Below are 25,994 nucleotides of genomic sequence, written 5' to 3' on the forward strand. Positions count from 1 at the left end.
GTGGTCTCCGGATTTTTACGAGGGTTACGCTCGGGTCACTATGCATACGGAAAATCCTGGAAGCAAGCAATGAAAAATAACTAAACTTCTTCTAAATGTGGACAAATTAAAGAATTTTCCTCATAAAAAATTATATGTACATAAATTGTATAATGAAAACTATCCATTTAGTTATAAAAAACATATGCATATTTTTTTCTAATTTGAGGTTTCTTATGACTTTAATTTTTATGTATTATAGAGACAAGCTATAATGGAGTATAGTTACTTAATAATATATATTTAATGTAAATAAATAATCTACCTTTAAAATTACTACATATAATTACTTTTATATATATATTTACATGTCTGTATATGCTCGGAAACGGGCCCTTTGATTGGATTTAATAAATATTCTTATTCTTATTCGTGTAACAAAAGACTCCTCGGTGACGCTCTTAGTACACGGATGCCCCATCTGCCCTATCACGTTCTATGTTCAGTAGACCGTGATATTGGGGGTCAAAACTCGTATTTGGCATAAGAATTAGAAAGAACATGTCATAGGCAACAGTTGTACTAAGTTTCAAGTTGATCAGTTTTCAACTTCATCAAAAACTACCTCGACGAAAAACTTTAAACTGAAGCGGAACGAACGGACAGACGAATGGACGAACGAACGGACGCACAGACCAGAAAACATAATGCCCATAAATGGGGCATAAAAAAAGTTAAAAAGGCCACAAAAAGGACACATAAAAGTACGAAGTTGATGAGCATTAATTTTATTTATTTATTTGTTGAAGACCGTGGCCCTGTTGATTTAGGGAATGACCATTTAACTTCAAGGGAGATGTGTTGTGTTATGTTTTTAAATAAATATTCTGATACTCAATTTGATGAGAACAAATAATTCTGATCAAGCAAACTTAAATGTCGAAAAAACAATCCTGACTCTAGATTCTTAATACCTTATAGTGTAAAAATGTTGAAATATTAATTTTGATTAAAAGCGTCGAAAATCTAAAAATATTTGTTTGCGGTTCGCGCGAAATCGATATATGAAATCGAAAAAAAAACCACAAACCTCCCCCTTGAATTTAAATGGTTGCTAACTTAGTAGGTTACGATGAAGTAATTCTTTACATAGGCGAAAATAACCTTTTTTAGGTTCTGGTTTTTCGCTATAAAAAGATGAAAAAACGGTCAACACCTTAGGGTGTGGATGAAAATTCCAAAAATTATATGGTTTAGCATTTATTTTAGAAAGAATAATGGCGATTTTGAACGATGCTCTATATTTCGGAATTTTCAAAATAACTCTCATCTACCATTTTGTATTGAAATTCAAATATTAACCAGTACAAAATTGCTACCCTATATGAAAAATTGGGCATTTTAATGTTGATCTTGGGTATACAATGTACTAGTTTTAGACATTTTATTCAACTTTATACAATACATTTAGTTTTACCAGAGCCTAATAATGGAATTTTTGAAATAACTACTGCTGATAGAAGATATAAGCAAATACATGTATAAGTCCCAACGAGCAGCGCTTCTAATTAGCTATAGGGACCACAGCTGTTGCTGCTTGTGATGTTGTTACCACATTTGTAGAGTGCGATTCGGTAATACTGGTACTAGTCATGGTAGTAGTTGTTGAATGAACAGTAGAATGCGTGGTTGTTGTCGTGGCAGCAGTCGCCACCGTTGTCGTCGTACTACCTCTAAATACGGATAGAAATGCCATCGCTGTAACAACTGGAATATCAAAAACGTTAAAAAATTACAATTATATAAGACAATGTAATAACTATTATCGCTATTTTGCGCATTTTTCTTTTGATCTTTTTTTGTAATAATTTTCATATCATGCTTCTTGCCTGAGATGAAAAAAATATCGCTAGAAACTAAGCAGGCACGTGCATTGCTAACGAAATTGACATTGAAATTGACAACGTTGTCATAGGTAAAATAGCGATAAACAGATTATCATTGGTCATCTCAACTCGATTGCTTTTCTCACTTTCGCTGTACCAGCTCAAGCGAGAAAATCAATCTCGTTGAGATGACCAATGATAATCTATAATAACATACAATAAAAATGAAAAGAGAAAGTGTTCATGGGACACAGATGATGCTGTCGCGTGCATATAACTTACGGTGTGATCAAGGAATAAAGGGACATAACTGAAGAACGGTAAAAGTGATCCCACCAAAATGTATACTTAATCTTTGTTTTGCAGTAAAAAGGATTGCTTACAAGTTTTGCAACATTGTGTTGAGGCAAATTCAAGTTCGATAACGGAAACCAATTTCAGTACGTTCTCCGTGACGGACGGATGTACAGCAGGACAAGGGTAACATTAATGCTCCTTCGCTGTTGTTTGTCGTTTGTTCCGTTTTTTTATTTTTTGCCAGCTCATTGTAAATTAGTTGTCGATTAATTAGTTTGAATATCTGTTTAGTATCTTTCCCCTATCTTTAAGAAAGTTTAGATGTAACGAAACATATTTTTTTTACAAAGCAAAACAATTAAGAGCAACTGGTTAGTACAGAAGTCCATCAATATTTTTACTGTCGCAAAGCGATGATATGCGCTACTGGTAACTCTTAAAACAATCGATTTGGCTATCGTGTATAACAAATGTCTGTTACCTTTTACAATTGACATCGAAATACGATCGTTGTTGCAATGGTGTACATAAGATTTTGACCTGTGTGACCTATTGCCTCTGTTTGGACAAAACCCCAATGGCGGATCCAGAACATTTTCGGACAAAAAGTGGGGGGGTGGGGGGGGGGGGGGGGTACCCCAGGCCGCTGGATCTGCTTATGTAGCCTGTAAAAGAGACTGAATAACAGAGGCGTTAATAACTAAGTACACTATACAGGTATCTTTAAAGAACCAGGGGTGGATCCAGCCATTTCAAAAAGGAGGGGATCCCAACTCAGAGTAAAGGGGGTTACAACTACATGTAAATGCTCCCTTTCAAATGCATTGATAGTTTCAAAAAAAGTTATGTTCCAATCCCCGGAAACATCCCCCTGGATCTGCCAATGAGAACGGAGTCGCTGGTGAATACCACTTACCTATTCACTGTCGGAAATGCTACGATGTTAATGCAAAAGGATCTTTTAACAGACGTTCAGTTTACTTACGCATTATTATCCCTGTAGGATCGAAAGTGTCATCAGAGCTCTCTGGTAGTAATAAAAATTTTTGTCCGCCTGGAACTTCAACAATATACTGGCCTTGTGTGTATATGACATTTAGTATGATGACCAGGAGACATATAACAAGTTCTCTGCACATCTGAGAAAGAATTATTGAATTAACTATATAATAGACTGATGTTTAGTAAAACTGTATCATGTATAGCCATATATAAATTGTTGAATGTTTAGATATAAGACAGTTAACAAAATAATTGAATACAAGTTGTACTGCGAGAAGTGTCTGGAAGGAGAACTCAGCCAAATCAATTATTCCTTAATAGTTATCATAGATACCAGGATTATAATTTAGTACGCCAGACGCTTGTCTACATAAGAATCATCAGTGACGCTCATATCAAAATATTTATAAGCCAAACAAGTAAAAAGTTGAAGAGCATTGAGGATAAAAAAATCCAAAATGTTGTGCCAAATACGGCTAAGGTAATCTATGCCTGGGTTAAGAAAATCATTAATAGTTAATGACTTTGAATTTTAAACATAGATAAAATTAAAATAGTTTTATTTTGTGTTATTAAAATTTGCTATTACAAAATGGGAGAAAGTTGAATAAATTAAGAAATGCATAACATTGATTCCTTTCGCGGATTTGGCTGGGTCGATGCCTCTGCTGGTGGACTGTTAGTTTCCGAGGGTATCACCAGCCCAGTAGCCAGTACTTCGGTACTGGCATGAAAATATGGATTGTTTGTGTTTATTGAAGTTTGCTGTTAAAAAATGTTAGAAATTAGTATAAATTAAGGAATGTATCTCCCTCATGCATAACTCTGATTCCTTTCACGGATTTGGCTATACTTTTTTAACCTTTTTTTATTAAAGCTCGTCATCTTTTATATACGCTTTGGATTTCAAATATTTTGGCCACGAACATCACTGAAGAGATATGTATTGTCGAAATGCGCATCTGGTGCAGGAAAATTGGTACCGTTAATGTTATTAATTGTAAGGTTGTGTAAATTCCAAATACTAGGAAAAGTACATAATGCATGTATGGGTTAGTGGGTTGCATACATTATATACTTAGAGTATTTGGTAAACGATGATGATGGGGAGAGTGAGGTGTAAACGTCCATGTGTTATGGATACGGGTCATCTCTTGTATAAGTGAGACAATTTGAGCCGGATTTTTTACTGGATACATACTTGTCTTTGTATATACTCATAATTATTGTGTGCAAAGCGGAGAAGCTTCAAATACAAATTTTCAAAAAAAGATAAGAAACAATGAGGACAGGATACACATATTGAATATTTTAAACCGCAGATTTCATTATTCTTCAATCAAATTTAATGTGGCATACTATTAACAATATTTCTTTACGCATTTTTCTGACAACATATTACACTAATTAATCTTAAAAACGATTGCTGCAAAGCGTCTTCTAAACAATAATAAGTACGCATGAGAACGCAGATTTGTAAGAAAGAACCCACTTCCAATGTCAGCAAAAAGATTTGAAACGAAAAGTTTCCGTAGCAGAGAGATTCGGATATGAGTGTAGTTATAACTTGAATTACGGTGTGGTTTGTAAATAACCATAGAAAATGTGAAAAGGAAAAAAATGTATTTACAGTGAAAATGAAATTTACAATATATGTTTGTTGGAACAAATAATGGTCGATCATTTCTGGAATACTGTACACAAGCCATTCGATTACAATAAATTATGTATACATACATAAACATACATATACATACATATACATACATATACATACATATACATACATATACATACATATACATACATATACATACATATACATACATATACATACATATATATACATATGTTCTTGAAAACCAACCGCTTTACGATGAAAAGAAGTGTAAAGAATCATTTAGACTTATTTTATTGATATTGTTTAATTTAATTTTCCTGGCAAGCAGACATATAATTAGCAATAAACAACGATTACGTCATACCTCGGAAAGAGACACGGAAAAGACGTCCAAACCACAAGAGAACTAGTTCCATCAATGAATACTTTCATTTGAACTTCAGTTGACCAATAACACTTACACGAAAATGTACTTTTGTAAAACATGTCTTACAAAAAGGTAGCTATTCGTTGATCGACGTTCATCCTTAAGTACACTGAAACTTAAACACAGAGGTATCAAAAGGTTAATAAATCAATTAGGAACAAAAAAAATAATGTACATGTCATCGTTCTGAAGGAACTTCCTATTTGTTCCATGTACCTGTTCCTAGCCAGTAGTTATCTGAATGTTGTTTTGTTATTATTCATGTTAATATCACAGTTGGGTGTTAATGGGAAATATGTCATTTATTCTGTTAGAAATTTAAATCAATTTCTATGGTGTCTTCCTCCTATTCCCACTATTTAAAAATACTATTTCTTCTATTCCCACCTGCAAATAACAATAGGTGTTTTGATAAATAATTTGTTTTTATAACAATCAAGATTAATTATAATTTTACCTAAGATTTACCTGTACTTTTTTAAATACTTAAAAATAAAGAAAAATAATGATAAATAGATTGGACTTAGACTTATTTTTAATTTGTACTCAGAAATAAAGATAAATTATGATAGAAGATTGTAGTTAGAATTATTTAAAAAAAAAATTGAATTTGTACTTAAAAAATTAAGAAAAATTATGATAAATAGATTGGAGTCAGATTAATTTTAAAATATTCGAATTTGTAACCTTAAAAAATTGTCGGAGAACTTTCCATCTTGCAAGAACACAATGTACAACAAACACAAGAAGAACCTTCCATTTTACCCAAACTGTGATCAAATCAATCATACTAACAGACGACAACACAGAAGGGCGTATGCTCATCTTCAGTACGCAAAAGAATATAACATACTTATCAGCTGCAGATATAATATATGGTAATCCACTCGTACCCAGTTTATTTCCAGCCAAGAGTGAACTAGTATATACATGGTTCCTGACTTTACTTAAAGATCTCTACCACAAACACCAACTAAAACTTCAGACTTCCAATATCTACCTGGACTACAAAGTCGCCATCTGAAATTCTGCCACTAGACGCAATGCATCTGGAGAAAAGCACAAGAAAGTGGACTTCAGGTCCCATACAAGGATGACGACAATAATCATCAACTAGTATGCTGTGCCGCTGTACTTCCACTTATACCCTTTGCTGAGGTTGAAGGTGTGTGCTTTAATGCCCTAACAGACATAGGTCAGATTGATACAACTAAACAGCCTTTACAGACTATGTAACAACATACTGGGTTGAACATAACAGTCACCTTTGGAACCACTACTTAACACAAGGATCAAGGACAACAAATCATCGAGAGGGATGGCACAGCAAGCTGAAGAAACATTCCACGCAGCCACATCCAAACATCTTTCAACAAATTAAACTTCTGTAACATAAGAACGCCTTGACCATGATCCAGTATGTAGCCAGTGGGAAGAGAGTGGCCCTTTAAAAGAAGTATGTAGAAATCAACAACAGATTAGACGAACTTAAGGTTAGACACCACAACCAGGAAGTCACAACAGTAGAGTTTGGTGATGCAGCCTCCCACCTTCTTCACATAGAACAGATTGTTAAACTTTAATTGACTTGTATACAGTGATTGTCTAATGTTTGTGCTAAAATGTGCTGTTGTATAATTTGTTTTTAAATTATGCTTGTTTGAATCTACAGTTAAATTTGTGCTATAAAAGTAATAAAAATAATTTACTCATATTTGTTTTAATTTCTTTCATATTTATTTTGTTTAACAAAAAACAGAATTCATAGATGCAAAAATAACTTATTACCTGTTCTAATAAAAAAGACACTGGTCAATTAACAGTTGATTAAAAATGTTTGTACAGTATAATCCTTTGTTTGCACAAGTTTTCCTCCTATTCCCACATGATATTTTACCTTTTCTTACCAGATTTATAAAAAGTGGGAATAGAGGGAATGAACCATTTCTATAGACCAGGGACGATTTGGAACTTGGATTTGTAAAGACACCAGTATATATTGAATTGTTTTTTTTTTTACATTCTTAGTTATTTTTGTATTTTTTGTTTTTGTATTACTACTATCTAAATTATTCAGTCATTGCTTCAAACTGGCCAGTTTTGTGTTTCATTTTATAACTGAAAAAAATATGAAGTATTACAAGGAGGTCATACCGGATTTTGTTATATAACTACTTATTATATTCAAACTAAATTATTAGGACAATTTCAACACACTATATTTATATTGTCACAATAAAAACTGTGGAAAATTAAAAAAAATATTAGAACTGTAAAGCACCTAAAAAAGATCAGCGAAGGTCAATAGTGTAAGGGAGATAAATTCCAATTGACCGAATAAAAAATTGTACTGAAATTTGTTAGGACAATATCAGCCAATCCACATGATCCAATTGCAAGAAATTAATCTAAATCAGAATAATAGTTCTTGTCATTTTTTTACTTGATAAAAAAACAAGAGCAAAAAGATTACAATTTGTATTTTTTTTTTTTTTTTATATTTTTTTATATTTCGTTATAGTTTGAAAATGTGAACGGGTTATTTAGTGAGATGTATGATGTCTTATTTGAATATTAAAGGAGAATAATACCCTTTATTACAAAATGTAACTCTGAAGCAGTTATTCAAATTGTAAAAGTCAAATTAACACAAAAAGGGCGAATTATGTACCAGTGTTTTGCTGAACTGAGGTCTCAAATTCTTCAAACTTGTGAAAGCAACCAACTGTTGTATAATGATACGAAATACACATAAATTTAAATTTCTTCCAGCTACAGACAAACGACGCTTACAAATGTGTTGCTTTAAGGTCATGCCCTCTTTTTTTTATATCGTACAAAGATAACTTTAGGGTAAATACTTTGTGATGGTTAAGTGTGAACAACATTATCATTGATTGATTATTTTTGATATGAAACATAATTTCTCTCCTCATGGTTTCGTTTCCTAAAACTGCATTCTTTAACTTAGTATTCAAAAGGTTGTTTGCTCAACGTTTAATATTTTTGAAGTTAAATTATGATTATGATAAAGCTTTTGAACTGATTTAACATGTGGCATAGGTTTTTTTTATATAGAGTATGACCGTGAGGGCATTTCGGTACTATGTTGCCATATACATTTCTACTCACGTGACTTTCGTTTTTGACTGATAACCGAACGTATTTTGTATACTACAGTAATTACACAGATATTGTCAGGTGCAAAATAACATTCGTTATCGCTTTTTATATATTTATTTCATTTAAGGAATGACTGTAATATTTGTTCTGTCTATGAAGAAATAACATACAAAATTTGGTGCACACTGATTAACGCGCGTAACGGGTTATTTAATAGTGTGCACCAATTTTTTTTATGTTATTTCGAACAGACAGAAAAAGATATTACAGTCATTTCTTATAATTTAATTCTAAATTCCATTTTCAACCCTAGAAAACCATGAAAAAACGTTGATGATGGCACGGTCACATGACTAAATTATGTCTATGGGCTCATAACAAAATAACGTAAGCCAATCATAAGACGCGTTACATCCAAAATTAAATTATCAATAGATATTCATGAAAATAATTTTTAAGAACATTGATAAACTTTATGAAAATGTTTCATCTTGAGAAATAAACATATCAATAACAAATCAGAAATATCGAAAATTTATGTAAACACATGTGGAAAAATATGTCAAGAACGTTTTGCAACAAACGCTGGAAAATATCAATGCTTACTCAAATACAATTTATTAGAAAAATGAATTATTACAGAAGAGTTCCCACCATGCACTTGTACTGCACTATCATCAGAATAGTTGGATATATTGACATACACATGGATGAAAATCATATTTAACTGTTATACAAATATCATTATAATATGCAAAAACAAACCAGAATATAATCGTGTTAACACATGATTATATAATTAAAATATAATAGTTATCACGGTGATGTTGGATTCCCTGTCATTTATTCAGCATCCACACATGAAGGTGACTCAGGAAAAAAAAATATATGTGCCTTAAACTTACTTTCGGGTATAGAGATATGATTTTTTCTGAGATATATTTTTTTCTGAGACAAGATTAGTGATTGTGACCATCCACCAGAACTTGCGGCCATCCAATGTTCAGTACTTCAGTACTTTGATTACTTTAGTAATATCAATCAGACTGTTGAACACAGTTATACCTAATAGAGTGAGAATCACATACGGAATCAACAAATATTACGAAGTCAGGGGGTAGAGTCCTGGCAGATTCTAGCTCGTTCTACTCCTGGAGCTTATATAGTTCATATGGGACATCAATCAGCTTTCAAAAATAGCCCATAACTGTTGGCAGTTTATAGAGAAGTATTAAATGACCCCGCCACATTATTTATGTATGTGTCGTCCCAAGTCAGGAGCCTGTAATTCAGAAGTTGTCGTTTGTTTATGTCTAACATATTTGTTTTTCGTTATTTTTTTTTACATAAATGAGGCCGTTAGTTTTCCCGTTTGAATTGTTTCACATTGTCGTATCAGGGTCTTTTATAGCTGACTAAGCGGTATGGGCTTTGCTCATTGTTGAAGGCCGTACGGTGACCTATAGTTGTTAATGTTTGTGTCATTTTGGTCTTTTGTGGATAGTTGTCTCATTAGCAATCATACCACATCTTCTTTTTTATATGTACTAGTAAGTAAGGCAGTGGACAAGGCTATTAAGGTCTGTACAATGCAATGAACGTCTACAGATTGCTGAGAATACATGTACGGTAATAAGTAGTGGATAGAGTTATTAATTGTATACAGGGTACATAAATACTTGTATCAATGATGTTAGATTGGAATTTGTTAAATAAATTACATAAATACTTGTATCAATGATGTTAGATTGGAATTTGTTAAATATAGATTCTCTCTCAAATATTGTGTTACATATTTTTTCCCCCCTTGCAATACAAACGAAAATTCGGTAAAAAAAAGTTAATCATTCTTCATTGATGCGTTTAATTTCTGTAGTTTTCAGTAATCATCACCACATAATTTATATACGTTAAAAAAGTAGTTCATATTTTTCGGAAGTTCAACATTTGGATATACATGTATATAGAGTTCATATATATTTTTTCGGAAGTTCAACATTTGGATATATGAAATAGTTCATATTTTATTTCGGAAGTTCAACATCTGGATATATATTTCATAATATTCCATTCACCATAATAGTATAATAATTGTTAATCCATTTCCGAATTATATATTCCGCTACTGTCTAGATGTATTATATACATGTACCTTATAAAACAGCTAAGTAACAATTTTAAAACACACATACATATATATAGGCGATCTTTAAAAAATATGTGTTTTTTTCTTTTTCCTTTGTTTTTTTTAGAAACTGCACGTTATGATTCCTTTTTGTCTGTCGTGTAACATTTCCACTTCATTATCTTTAAAATTTGGAGAATTTTCCAAAAGTAATAGATACGATTTGTTCGAGAAAACATAAGGAATAATTTGACCCTTCAAATTGGTAGTAGATTGGAAAGCTAGGTTGAAATTGCCTGCCTAAATATGTGGTCTCACTTTACCGGATAGCACGAACGTGCGCCTAACGGATGAAAATGTAGGATGTAGGTTGTCCGTTGACAAAATTGCATCCATTGGGAGTCTGTTGATGTGCTGACCAAATAAAACGGACGCGTAACGAACGCATAACGGACACTCACCGAATATGCAGCGTACGAGAAACGGAAACGTACCGGACAGAACGAATGTCGAACGTACATCAAACGGAAGAGTACGACATAAAACGGCGTCCCGGATAAAATGGTTGCACAAGATACACGGAAAATTAAAGGCGACTATTGTAATACATGTACATCGAATAAATATTCAAAACATTTATATGTAACTGGTTTTGGTTTGTTCTATAAAATTGCCATCAAAGGATAGTGTCTTACCTGAATAAGATCTGCTTTATGCCCTTATTCTAAGATCGATTATGAATAATAATACACTCAGGAAATCTGACATACAAATAATTGGCATTTCTGATACGAAATTTTCAATTGGAATTTATCTGTTTCAGATCCGTTCATCATCCGTTTTATCCGTAATACGTCCGGCAGAAGTCCGTTTTACATTCGTCCAACATTCGTTAAACGTCCGGTTGAAGTCCGTTGGTGAATTTTTCTACCAGACCTCCCACGGATATATAACGGACAAGTAACGGAGACAAAACGGACGCCTACTGGACCTTTTTCCACTGAACGGACAAAAAGTACGCTAAACGGACATGAACCGGATATGGGCGGACGTCTAACGGATAAGAACGGACGTCTAACGGATAAGAACGGACTTCTAACGAACATGAACTGATTGAAAAAAGGTGATCGTTCGGCATCCGTTCGAGCTATCCTTGGTTCGTCTTCAAATACTTCTTAACATGCTTAATTTATCGCGTTTATCTATTATACACGGATGCAACTGTAGCCAAATCAATATCTTAAAATATTACAAACAAATCATTATTTTGGCGTTAATATTGATTCACTTATAGGGTCTTTGCATCGGAACTAAACACATTTATTAAAAAAAACAGTTGTTGGCATGACACGGGTTATGTTCTTCTCATAATATGTTAATATGATGGTATGATACAAAACCTATAACGGGAAGGATTGTGTCTGACGTTCATATGATGAAATTATAATCTTTCAGCCAGTTTAATTGAAGTCTGGAGCTGGCATGTCAGTTAACTGCTAGTACTTAGTCTGTTGTTATTTGTGTATTAATGTCATTTTGTTTATTTTCTCATCAGACTCGGACTTCTCTTGAACTGAATTTTAATGTGCGTATTGTTATGCGTTTACTTTTCTACATTGGCTAGAGGTATAAGGGGGGGGGGGGGGGGGGTTGAGATCTCACAAACACGTTTAACTCCGCCGCATTTTTGCGCCTGTCCCAAGTCAGGAGCCTCTGGCCTTTGTTAGTCTTGTATTATTTTAATTTTAGTTTCTTGTGTACAATTTGGAAATAAGTATGGTGTCATTATCACTGAACTAGTATATATTTGTTTAGGGGCCAGCTTAAGAACGCCTCCGGGTGCGGGAATTTCTCGCTACATTGAAGACCTGTTGGTGACCTTTGCTGTTGTTTTTTTTTATGGTCGGGTTGCTGTCTCTTTGACACATTCCCCGTTTCCATTCTCAGTTTTATTTCATATTCATATTTGGTTTAATTATTAGTATATTGCCTTTAGTTTGCCTAAACATACTAGGGTATTACATACTAGGGTTTAAATGATCCATATGGGCATGGTTCATTTCTCTCTAAAAATCTCACCACACACTATAAAAAAAAAAAATAAACCGCGACCTGTTAAACAAAAATAGGTCAATTTATATATAGAACTAGTGTATTCATTTGATATCGGATATAGTTCTGGGTTGTAAGTATTGAGACTGTCATATTTTATATTGTCATATTTTATATTTATTTTTGAGTTAAAAGTCATTTTAGATATATTCAAATCTACTATCGATAGACAAAGGTACATGTACTTAACCGTCTTCAGATGAAATAGGTAACAAAGATCCGCGGCTAACGATTGTACAATCCATTGTACTGCATTATGTACAACAGTTATCGGAACAGATATATATATATATATATTTGGTGTACACGTTAGCAAAAACTATTTTTATAGGCAATCAGGAATGCAGATCCTTTTTTGTAGTGTATAATGCCTGCCAATAATAGGGTGTGCTAGTATTACAGCATATTAACCACATGAGTTACAGAACAAAATACATTCATGAGGGTCTGGATGGACTTTTCAGAGTAGAAAATATGCACCCACGACCCCTCCCCAAGGGCGGATCCAGCCATTTTAAAGATGGGGGGGGGGGGGGGGTCCCAACCCAGGACAAAGGGAGGGTTCCAACTATATGTTCCCATTCAAATGCATGGATCGTCCAAAACAAAGGGGGGGGGGGTTCCAACCCCCGGAACCCTCTCCCTGGATCCGCCACTGTCCCCCCCTTTCCACCGCCCAAAAATATATAACAAAGAAAGAATTAACAACAAAAATAACAAAGAAAGAGAATAGAGAATAATGGGGTGCTAATTATATATATAAAACAGTAAAACATAACTGTGGAACACAGGAACTTATCCCAGAAACAAATTTCCTGTATACCTGTTATATATAATATGTTGTATATCATGTTAATATAGCACATACTTGGGTAAGATTGCTACGGATGATTCCGTCAACAACAGTACACGTGTTATACACCATTGTGTAGAAAAAATTATGTAGATTTAAAATATGACAAGTTTAAGTGGGGTTGGCAACCGAGAAATCGGCATATAAGGGACTTTCGTGATCGGTTGACATTTTTCAAAAATGCAAGATTACTAGTACCTTGTGTTATCTTAATATAACACAAGGTACTTAACTTAATGCTTAAAGTGTCGCTAAACACCAATCAAACAACCAATTAATCAATCTAATCATTAGTTAATCATTTGATTGGTTTTTTTTTCGACAGCACAAGCATTGATTTCTGAAAAGAAAATCTTACATTATTTCGTCGGGATTACTTTTTGAGACCTTGGAGAGAACAAGCGACCTTTAGTGTGGAAATTAAGATGCTATAGATAGTCAATTAAGATTGGGGTCGAGTCAGCGAGTCAGAACATATTGGAATGATGCGTTGTATTTTATTGTTCTTCATCAATTCATGCTGGTCAGTCTCCCTAAACGAATCTTCATATTGATGTAAATTTGCACAATTGATTTTTTCTATTTCAGTCACCAACTGCAGGCATGGATTCACATATTGTACTGGTGACCGGTGGCAGCGGTTTCCTTGGTCAGCATGTTGTCAAACATTTAGATATGTTTTGTGATGATATCACGGAAATAAGAGTCTTAGACATCAGACAGTATAAAAAGAATTTGGGTAACAAACGTTTTTAAATTTTTTATATTTAAGTACTCTCAAATCGTATTTTCCTGTTGATACTGTTTATAATGCTTTTTTGTTATTTTGTATTTATATGGATCTTGTCTGTACACCAGCTTTAATTATTTGTAATATCTTCAACTTTTCCCTTATTCTTACAACATTTGTATAAACTTCAAGATTATAAAAAAACGGTTTTTTTCTAGAGTAAACATTGATTGGTTAAATATTTCTCAGTGATGTCCTGTGTTTGAATTTGTTTGTTAGCTTTTTGGTCATGAATGTTTGTCTCTAATATTTAATTAACTGTACATTTGTATTCAGATATCGCAGATCAAATTTATTCGTTCATTGTGTAATCATACGTTTTTTGATTGAGTTAAGCCTGCCAATTGATATTTTATCGTATGTTTTTCTATGTTGTGATGTTATGCTATTGTTTCAGAAAAAGGGAGAAGGTTTGGATCCATTAAAACGTTTAATCCCGCTGCAAATGTTTGCACCTGTCCTAAGTCAGGCATCTGATGTACAGTAGTTGTCGTTTGTTTATGTAATATATACGTGTTTCTCGTTTCTCGTTTTGTTTATATAGATTAGACCGTTGGTTTTCCCGTTTGAATGGTTTTACACTAGTAGTTTTGGGGTCCTTTATAGCTTATTGTTCGGTGTGAGCCAATGCTCCGTGTTGAAGGCCGTACTTTAACCTATAATGGTTTACTTTTTAAATTGTTATTTGGATGGAGAGTTGTCTCATTGGCACTCATACAACATCTTCCTATATCTATTAGCCGTCTCACCACACATTCATACACATCTATTTCGAATTACATTTATTACAATCAATTGCTCACTTTGCACAAATCCAAGACATAATGACAAGCTTTTCCATTTCTGGTCAATCAGTCATCTTTTAAAACTTCTATTACAGAGCAGAAAATTTACACAGTAAGATTATCACATCTTTCATTCAATATAATGGAAAGAATATTCTTTTTTAAGGCATGCAAATTGTCTCAGATAACATATTTTTCTTTGTTTTCATAAAAATGTTGAACGACTTTGTTGTAGATTTTAAAGACAGAAAGCCAGTTACATCAATTATAGGAAATCTTACAGACCCGGATGTAGTCAGGAAAGCTTGTAAAAATGTTAAATGTGTCTTCCATATTGCTGCGTTGGTGGAATATAAGTTGTTTCCAGATACCACAGCATTGAATGAGATAAATATTCAAGGTATCTATAACATTCATAAGTTATTACATTTATGTTAAATACAATATAAATATTAGCCAATACATTTTTATAAGTTTGTTTTATCAGCTTCGTACGTGTGGACACATTTTCTAAGTTCTCAATAACTGAATTGAATTCTGGGTCTTGATGAACGGGGACTATGCAAGTTACGAAGGGTATTTTACGGGGGTGGGGTGTTTTCTGGATTATGAACGGTAAAACCTTAACAATGGAAAGCAAGAATGCATACCATGTATACATACGTTAAACAGTATAAGCTACACATGTAAAACATAAATATCATCTGTAAATGAAAACATAAAACGGATTCCAAATATTACTTTCTCGAAATTCATCAAAACACTCAACCTTGGAGATGACTTATCGGCTCTCTTTGTCATGATTTTATTTATATGTATTTGTTCATGGCCTTTTCATTTCGACTTTGTTTTAAATGATTGTCTCCTTTGTAACGCTCGTCGCTTAACAGATCTGTGTAATCATTGTAAATAAATAATAATGTATAGTATTTTAATTTGTTGTCATTTCACAATTATTAATTTTCAAGGTACCCAAAATGTAATAAATGCATGTAAAGAAGAAGGGGTTGAAAACTTGATATACTGCGGAAGTATCTCGTCCTTTTTCGATGGGCACGAGGTATTAGAAGGAACAGAAGAAACTGTACCAATTGCGAAAAACCCGCTAAGTGAATACGCTGTATCAAAAAAAGTTGCATTAGAAATAGTAATTAAGGAAAATGGATGTGTTTTAGAAAACGGTTAGTCATACATTTAATTTTATCAGTCATTACGTTTATATCGTTTTCTGAAGGAACTATATACCCAGGATTTTTTTTTGTATATACAACTTTAATTTAGAATAAAAACCGATATGGATAGAAAACACAAATAGTATCACCATTACAAACACAATTCCATTATAATATTCTTGTAATGATTGGAAAAAAATAAACACAAAATGACACCAATGAATTGAAAATGACCTATACAACTAATTTTAGTAGCATTAATTTGCTCTAAATATAAGAAGTTCTTTTATCACTGATAACTATCCATCAAAGACGAAGAAGAACATGTGATTGTCACGTGCTATACAATAATCAAAAGTTCAGTTTTGACGCTGGCCATGGACATATAAAATATATAACAATTCATAAGAAGTGAAATCGTTCAAAGCAAAATAGCGTTATACATGTATTTAATAATGCAACAAATTCCACGACATTACATAAGCAATTATCATCTCCATCAACATGTCAACAATAACTAGTACAGTGTACATGTATGTTTAAAGAACGTGCTGTTATTTCTATAAATGTGTTTGCCTCTTAGAGACAAAACTAGAAGTATAAAAGTACTTTGTGTTAATACTATAATCAGCACTGATTGATTTATTGTGGTAGCTTGCGTCCAATAGTAAACATTTCAAACATATTTAGCACGATAACAAATTGACAATAAAGAAAATAGGTAGGTCCCGAAATAGAGGACGTACGGGATAAAGGTCGGAGTATTGAGACTGCCGCTGTCAAATGAAAGGTATATTGGATAGGGACAAAATTGTTGACTGGCATCAGCCTGGTCACCTCTGAACACCTCAAAGATTTTTTTCAATGGTTCATAATGGCTGAGACAGAGACAGCTACACCAGAAAGTGGATATAACGTCCTGACCCCATTCTGATCAGACGTGGCTATGCATTTGTACAGCCTGCACAACCAACGTACTCCCCATTTTAGAAAGGGTTTTACTGGCGGTCTTAAAAAAAACAAGAATGACAATATTTCTATTCCCATATCTATTTATTTGGAGAAATCGGATGTTGATTTTTATTGATTGTTTGTGTGTGGGGAGGGGGATAAAATTCTAATTCAAATTGGGTTTGGCTTTACTTTTGATCTTTGTATAAGGTCGTCGACGTTTGAACCAGTTTTGATCTCAGTTTTTACCTTTCAAATGTTACGGCTTCCAGTTTCAATGAAAAGAAGTTTATTATCGAAATGCTCATCTAGTAATAAAATTGGTATAAATTAGTATACAAGTAGTTAGTATTATTGATATATATATATTTTTTCTAGAAGAAATCAGATATTAGTGTGGTCTGTTTTACTGTACATTATTTGTTGTGCTTTTGTCATCCTTCTTGATTTTAATACATTAATTTTATAGGAAAATTTTTCCAGACAGCAGCTGTATTACCTACATCTATGTACGGAGAAGAAGACCTGAGGCGATTAGAAGTGGCATCGTTCTACAAAGAAGGAAATGTGTCTAGGGTAATCGGGAAAACAACAGCGTTGTTACCTCTTGTTTACGTAGGCAATGTGGCAATGATGTTTGTAAAGATCTACGAAAGGATGGGGAAAGATACGGGTATTGGTGGCCATTACTTTTTCACTGCTGACGACACTCCCCCTCAAACTGCTTTTGAGTCTGGGCACATTTACACACCGAAAGAAAATGTCAAGATAACTTTGTCCTGGTGGTATATACCAATGTTTGTAACCATGGCAATAGTTACATTGTTGTATTACATTTTCTTACCAATAAGACCATTTTATAAAGTTGATTTGCCAATATCGAACTGGATTATTTTACATATGAATAAAACTTGTCTCTACAAGAATGATAAAGCTAAGAAAATGCTCGGATATGAACCGTTATATGACTATGAAACTGCACTGAAGAATACTAAGGCGTTTTTTGGTACTGTCAGACAAACATGAATAATTGTATATTTTATGTAACATAAATAATATAAAATTTTATCGTTTTCTCATCATACACTCATTTAGAGTGGGTTTGCAATTGATATTTAATAAACTAATTTATTATTACCGTCTATTTTAAATACAGTTTGTGGAACATAAAATAACGAGACGCGCTTAATGTAACTGCATTTTCTGTCTGCACTAGTCCTTTGCGTTTTATGTAAAAATTGGGTTGCTTTTAATTCAAATATACTAGTAGATAGATGTAACAGACAAATTCTATTTATAAAAAAGATATCTGACACATTTAGATTGGAACAAACTGTAAAAAATAGTTGGATAGGGCTTGACTTTAGATTGACACGAATAGTAAAATACATATGCATGAAGTACAAAAGATGTGAAATACTCTGTACCTAGTATCTAACAGCACTTGCAATTACTGAAAGTAGTACACTTTCAACAAATTTAAAATTTCGTGTTAAGACGCCATATATAAACAGTCTCAAAAATCTTCTAAAGTGTAAGTATAATCTAAAATCTTAAATTTAAAACAAGTGTGGAAAATGACTAGTGAGTGTAGTATGTTTTTATGTTTGACAGTTGTTTCAGAAATTTAAAGAGTTAAAAATCTCTCGTCATATTAGTGTACTTTACTTTAGGTTTAAATGTACCAAATTGTTTATACATAATTAACCCATACAGTTTTTAATATGATTCGTTCAATTGATAGAGAAATAAGTGCGTGTTTACTCGTTCAGATGGAAGCTTATAATAAAAACTATCTCAAGGTCTTTTAACAGTTATATTGATGTCGACAGACATAATTGTAAACAATTAAATGAGCACGCATAAAAAACAAACTAAAAACAGAGTGTAGAGGTAACAATAGCAATTGAATTTAAATATTAAAAGGGAAATCTGAACCACAATCAGTGGGTCGGTTCATTTTTATTTAAATGGTCTCATATAAATGCAATTTGAAATAAGTTACATTTGCATAATCAGTTGTCAATATTATACAAAATAAAAACTATTTTGTTGACGATACGACTTATATTAATTTGCTGTTCATTTTTTAAAAGTTGCGACACCGCAAACTTATTTAATCTGCAATATTCTGTAGTTTTTGGCAGCATGCCACATTTTGTTCAATTTTTGTAAATAAATCAGATCGTTAGTTTTCTCATTTGAATTGTTTTATATTTCGCATTTCTGAACTTTTTATAGGTTACTACTTGTATACACACGTTATGTGTTTGTTTATTGTTGAAGGAAGGACGCGTACGGTGACATATTATACTTGTGAACTTTTTTTGTCATTTGGACTCTGGTTGAGTCTTGTAGCAATGCCAATCATAACACATCTTATTAAATATGATTAGTCTTTTTTATTTGACTAACTGGTTTCAATGTATAGAGTTGGCGATATCAACGATCCACTATCCTCTTTCTTGCTGTTGTATTGACCTCACTCGCGGCATTTGTCTTCACTTTTGGAAGTGATTGTAGGGTTCATGTGATGTTCCTTTAAATTTTTTGAATGTGTTGTGCCATGATCGATTGTAGGGTTCATGTGATGTTGTTTTAATTTTTTGCGAATGTGTAGTACCATGATCGATGATAGGGTTCATGTGATGTTCTTTTAAACTTTTCGAATGATCGATTGTAGGGTTCATGTGATGTTCTTTTAAACCTTTCGAATGCGTTGTGACATGATCGATTGTAGGGTTCATGTGATGTTCTTTTAAACTTTTCGAATGATCGATGGTAGGGTTCATGTGATGTTCTTTTAAACTTTTGGAATGCATTGTACCATTATCGATTGTAGGGTCCATGTGATGTTCTTTTAAACTTTTCGAATGTGTTGTACCATGATCGATTGTAGGGTTCATGTGATGTTCTTTTAAACTTTTCGAATGTGTTGTACCATGATCGATTGTAGGGTTCATGTGATGTTCTTTTAAACTTTTCGAATGTGTTGTACCATGATCGATTGTAGGGTTCATGTGATGTTCTTTTAAACTTTTCGAATGTGTTGTACCATTATCGATTGTAGGGTCCATGTGATGTTCTTTTAAACATTTCGAATGCATTGTACCATGATCGATTGTAGGGTTCATGTGATGTTCTTTTAAACTTTTCGAATGTGTTGTACCATGATCGATTGTAGGGTTCATGTGATGTTCTTTTAAACTTTTCGAATGTGTTGTACCATGATCGATTGTAGGGTTCATGTGATGTTCTTTTAAACTTTTCGAATGTGTTGTACCATGATCGATTGTAGGGTTCATGTGATGTTCTTTTAAACTTTTCGAATGTGTTGTACCATGATCGATTGTAGGGTTCATGTGATGTTCTTTTAAACTTTTCGAATGTGTTGTACCATGATCGATTGTAGGGTTCATGTGATGTTCTTTTAAACTTTTCGAATGTGTTGTACCATTTTCGATTGTAGGGTTCATGTGATGTTCTTTTAAACTTTTCGAATGCATTGTACCATGATCGATTGTAGGGTTCATGTGATGTTCTTTTAAACTTTTCGAATGTGTTGTACCATGATCGATTGTAGGGTTCATGTGATGTTCTTTTAAACTTTTCGAATGTGTTGTACCATGATCGATTGTAGGGTTCATGTGATGTTCTTTTAAACTTTTCGAATGCATTGTACCATTATCGATTGTAGGGTCCATGTGATGTTCTTTTAAACTTTTCGAATGTGTTGTACCATGATCGATTGTAGGGTTCATGTGATGTTCTTTTAAACTTTTCGAATGTGTTGTACCATGATCGATTGTAGGGTTCATGTGATGTTCTTTTAAACTTTTCGAATGCATTGTACCATTATCGATTGTAGGGTTCATGTGATGTTCTTTTAAACTTTTCGAATGCATTGTACCATTATCGATTGTAGGGTCCATGTGATGTTCTTTTAAACTTTTCGAATGTGGTGTACCATGATCGATTGTAGGGTTCATGTGATGTTGTTTTAAATTTTTTCGAATGGGTTGTACCATTATCGATTTTAGGGTTCATGTGATGTTCTTTTAAACTTTTCGCATGTGTTGTACCATTATCGATTGTAGGGTTCATGTGATGTTCTTTTAAACTTTTCGATTGTGTTGTACCATGATCGATTGTAGGGTTCATGTGATGTTGTTTTAATTTTTTCCGAATTTGTTGTACCATTATCGATTGTAGGGTTTATGTAATGTTCTTTTTAAATTTCTTCGAATGTGTTGTACCATAATTGATTGTAGCGGTAGAGTTCATGTTGTTCCTTGGTCTTTAAAAGTTATTATGATTTTTAGACCAATGTTTGTCTTTTTGCAGTCGTTAATAACTGCGTTGATTTTAACATATAATAGTTGAAACTCACGTCAGTCTAGCGTACTTTACATTGTCATTTCGAACCCTTTAATAGCTGACTATGCAGTATGGGCTTTGCTCAGTGTTGAAAGCCGTACGGTGACCTATACATGCTATAGTTGTTAATTTCTGTGTTATTTTGGTCCCTTGTGGAGAGTTGTCTCATTGACAATCATACCACTATCTCCTTTTTTATATATTTACTTGAAATGTACCGAATTAACTTTTTACAATCTTTAGTTCGAAAAATTTACAGAACAACATGTGCGTAATAAAAAAAGGACCTATGTAATCGTTCATACGTCATTCAATAATAAACAATATATTTTTATGTCACTTATTACTGTTATACTGATGCGGACAGCCCAATTTGTAAAAAATAATTGCGCACGAATGCACTATTAACGGTGTTTATAGACTGAGATAATTATAGCCATCGAATTTAAATATTAAAATGGAAATCTAAACCAACATCCACAATCAGTTAAATCTAAAACTAATGTTGTTACTCACTCATGTAAACTGACCCGTGTTGACCTAGGTTTTTTTTACCTTTCAAGCATAATATATCTATGGGTTTCCAAAATGTTTGTCAAAATTGAACATGATGATATTTTTTTTTAATCATAACAAAAATAAAGTAGGATACATAAATTTCTATCTTTCATTTTCATACTTTGCCGTCTGTGTTTATTAATACATTATTTGTACTTTAACGACGGTTGCACTTTAACAATAGAATTGGAGAGCTATATAGTGGTTAGTGCATCGGACTACTAATAGAAAGGTTCCTGGTTCGATCCCCGCTCCGGGGAGAAAATTTCAAGGTCTGAATTTTCGTCTCCCCTTGACACCATTTGCGGATATAGTATAAGGTACGATTTCGTTAGCTCTAAACCCAGGTTCAACACATCTTTTTTTTTAAATCCTGTAAGAAGTTAGGAATATGGCAATTATTGTCATATAATCCCCTTTTTATTAATGTTGGCGCTTGTTTTTGTAGCAGTTCAGTGCTCCTGGTATTTCAATGTTTTCATCAGATGTGTTTCCCACGGTTTTGGTTTTGTGACCCGGATTTTGTTTCCGCCTAATCGACTTATGACTATTGAACTCCGGTATACTACTGTTGCCTTTATTGGAATGATTTTTACCATGATCTATGGTAGGGTTAGTGTTCTTCGTCTTCAGTTATTGTGTAACGTTTGGCTTGTTGTTGTTTGTTTCACATCTTGAGCTCATAATCATATTTAAAGACATAACAAATCATAAGTTGATTTGCCAATGAATCGGTTGAATTTTGTGTCGGTCTAGTGTATTTCTCTTGTTTTAAAGAACTTTATTATGGAATTAACAATATTTTCTTCGATACAGTTGATAAAAAATAAGACCTCATTGAATCATTCAGACGGCAGTTATAATAAAAATATTTCAAAGTCTTTTCATACAGTTAGAAATATGTTAGCAGACAATATTATAAGATTTTTAAATAGGCACACGAATATAACTTGATATTTTTTTAGTATGCTAGTCATCATCGTCTAATGGTAATTATAGCAACCGAGTTTGAATATGATTAGTGAATTTATAGCTCTGCATTTATGACATAATATATAATGTATGAAAAAACAAACCACAATCAGTTATACATTAAGAACACTCTTAAAATATGTATCCAATAAGTGACATGTTACTATGTTGTTTTCGTTATATGAGTCCGAACCATGAAATGATATATGCACTTTTAATTTACATAAAATGAATTAAAAATCAAAACAGTTAGAACATGTAGAAGGCCGTATCAATAAAGTTATGAAATTGAAATGCAATGACAACCTGAATAAACAAAATTTGTAAAATCTTTACAATCATTAACAATGAAAAGCATAATGTTACCTAATCAGTAGGGTTAACTACCGCGTCTAATGTAGTTATAATTGTTGTATGTTTGCTATACTGCTACTTTTGCATAGGTATTATTTCTGTACATAACTTCTATAGTATTGGAAATTTACTTTTAATATTTAGTACTTTTTCTTTACTATAAAATTATTGTAACATTTTAGTACCAGTCCTGTATAATTCCAATATTTATCACAGTATTCCATGTTTGAATATTATAATTTTAAGAGATTTGAAATAGATAAACGTTCAAAATGCTTAAAATATATAACGGTGTTACAAAAAATATGTAGTACTTAAATTTCAAGTACAAATCAAGTACTGTAAAATACAGGTACCTAAATATTACAATAAATTTAAAGTAGCAAAATAGTACTGAATATTAAAAGTAAATTTCCAGTACTACAGATTGTTGATACAAAAAAAAAGTACCTATGTAAAAGTATCTGTGTAACAAAGTTAAAGGAAATTGGAATCAACATAATCCTTGCAGCCATTACCATCCATGCCTTGGAATAGATACAGAATGACTAAATGAACAATAAATCTAATACCGTTAAGTCTTTTGTTGTTTGCCTCACAGTCCACAAGGTAACCAACAGCTTGCATTGAAAGCCAGTGATTGTGTACTTGTAAGGATTGAATGATGTATTTTGTTGAACACTTTTAATAGATGCACATTACTTTAGTGTAGTTATACTTGACGGGATCCGATGATGATATGTTGTATCTGAGACCCTTTGGTTATATAGATTATTTAAAGCAGTTACCTTATTTGAAGAATGTTTTTGGAAACGAAAACCCTGGAGTATCTTATTAACTAGTGGATAAATACTTCATATTAGGGGCTGCTAGAATTTTTTTCTCAATAGATCTAAATAAAATTAATGTGCAAAATGTTGATCTCAAACGACTTAAATTTCCATTTTGTTGACGCAAATTCAGTATTTGAATGCCATCGCCTTGTTGCAAATACGTCGATTAAACGTTACAAATATTGTTTGGCTATTTTCTTTCTTGTTCTTAATTGTGTAGACAAATAAAATAATTAATTATGAGACAACTATCAACCTGAGTTCAATGACGAAGATGAAAGCAGTTATTGGTCCCCAAACGGCCATTTACTAGTATTTAGCCATGAAAGGTCCATACATAAATAATTTACAGCAGATTTCTGTCAGTATGTAGCTAATGGTAATATCTTTGGTTAGCTTGCTTGTTAGCTGAACCGTGAAGTCATTGTTATATAAGGTATACTACCCTCCTTTTAAAGTAGCTTAGTCCTACAGAGAGATAGATTGGTTATCTGTTGGGCTAGTCTACTATTGAAGGAGGGTAGTTTACCTAACCTAACAATGACTTCACGATTCAGCTAACAAGCAAGCTAACCAAAGATATTACCTTAAGCTACATACTCACTGAAATCTGCTGTAAAACAATACAAACGTGTTTGATTGTTGTTTGATTATTATTCTATTCATAAAGTGACTGAATGTTTTATATAAACTACTTTGAAAATTCACAAATCAGTAAAGTACTGAAGATATTTTACACTATTAAACATCTCAATAATATTATGAGTGTAAACAGCCACATGTTTACGGAAACACTTTAAAAAGGTACGGAGGCAACCAACCGCAGACAGATTGACACGTTCGGTTGCAAAATGTGTTGCACTATTTCTTCACATTGGCTAGACATATACAATAACAGAAGGTTGGAATACTAGTTTGTGCTTGAATTAATCCGCTGGTGCACTATAAATAAGTTTTGCTAAACAAAGTTGCTTTACTAGCATTATTTCATTATCCATAAGGACATCGTATTTCAAAAGTAAGTTTTTACAATGTACAACAGTACTTTCAGTGTAACTTTCGCAACGCTTTTATTATCATTTTGCTTTCTGTCGCTTGTTTGCTTTGTTTGTGTATAGGAAAAACCAGTCAAGGTATATTTGTATAATCAAATATTTGAAAGAAGTGTGAACTTTGTTTTTGTTTTGTTGGGAAAATTATCTGATCTAAGGATTAGCCTCTTTCAATTATATTTCCTAGCCAGATGAGTTTTTTTTTTAATTTTACACAATGATGTCTTCTTTTTGTTGTTGGAAAATACTTGATAATTTTAAAATCTTGCACAATTGCAGATTCGATTCATTTCGGTGTTTAGAAATAGGCTTATTGTTTAAAGTTTGAACAACTGTTTACAACCTAGAAGAGATGATAAAGTAAAATAAAGATGGCAAACTTTTTCAAAATGAACCTTGAAATAATTTTAGAAGAAATTAACTCTATTTTGTTTTAACAAATATTCTGTGAAAATCTTAAGCTACATACTCACTGAAATCTGCTGTAAAACAACACAAACGTGTTTGATTGTTGTTTGATTGTTATTCTATTCATAAAGTGACTGAATGTTTTATATAAACTACTTTGAAAATTCACAAATCAGTAAAGTACTGAATATATTTTACACTATTGTAAACATCTCAATAATATTATGAGTGTAAACAGCCACATGTTTACGGAAACACTTTAAAAAGGTACGGAGGCAACCAACCGCAGACAGATTGACACGTTCGGTTGCAAAAAG

The 25,994-nt window shown here is 32.7% G+C and overlaps 1 protein-coding gene and 2 long non-coding RNA genes across 6 annotated transcripts; 2 read left to right on the plus strand and 1 right to left on the minus strand.

Moving 5' to 3' along the window:
• Positions 1-1,465: 1,465 nt before the first annotated feature.
• Positions 1,466-25,978, minus strand: LOC134692820 (uncharacterized). 4 transcript variants are annotated; one of them, XR_010102275.1, is made up of 3 exons: positions 25,743-25,978; positions 3,148-3,301; positions 1,466-1,746 (listed from the first exon to the last, which is right to left on the minus strand). It is a non-coding gene; the product is annotated as an uncharacterized LOC134692820 (long non-coding RNA). The 4 variants fall into 4 exon arrangements; XR_010102277.1 differs by lacking the exon at positions 25,743-25,978 and adding an exon at positions 24,822-24,954; XR_010102278.1 differs by lacking the exon at positions 25,743-25,978 and adding an exon at positions 24,818-24,954.
• On the plus strand, positions 12,566-15,397 carry LOC134693180 (uncharacterized). The gene is made up of 3 exons (XR_010102360.1): positions 12,566-12,645; positions 14,014-14,164; positions 15,236-15,397. It is a non-coding gene; the product is annotated as an uncharacterized LOC134693180 (long non-coding RNA).
• On the plus strand, positions 15,962-19,280 carry LOC134693181 (3 beta-hydroxysteroid dehydrogenase/Delta 5-->4-isomerase type 2-like). Its single transcript, XM_063553896.1, has 2 exons — positions 15,962-16,181; positions 17,593-19,280. Exon 2 carries the CDS (start codon positions 17,631-17,633, stop codon positions 18,147-18,149), a length of 519 nt encoding a protein of 172 aa, XP_063409966.1. The 5' UTR covers positions 15,962-16,181; positions 17,593-17,630; the 3' UTR covers positions 18,150-19,280.
• Positions 25,979-25,994: the final 16 nt, after the last annotated feature.

Source organism: Mytilus trossulus, chromosome 12 (genome assembly GCF_036588685.1).
Source record: "Mytilus trossulus isolate FHL-02 chromosome 12, PNRI_Mtr1.1.1.hap1, whole genome shotgun sequence".
NCBI lineage: Eukaryota > Metazoa > Mollusca > Bivalvia > Mytilida > Mytilidae > Mytilus > Mytilus trossulus.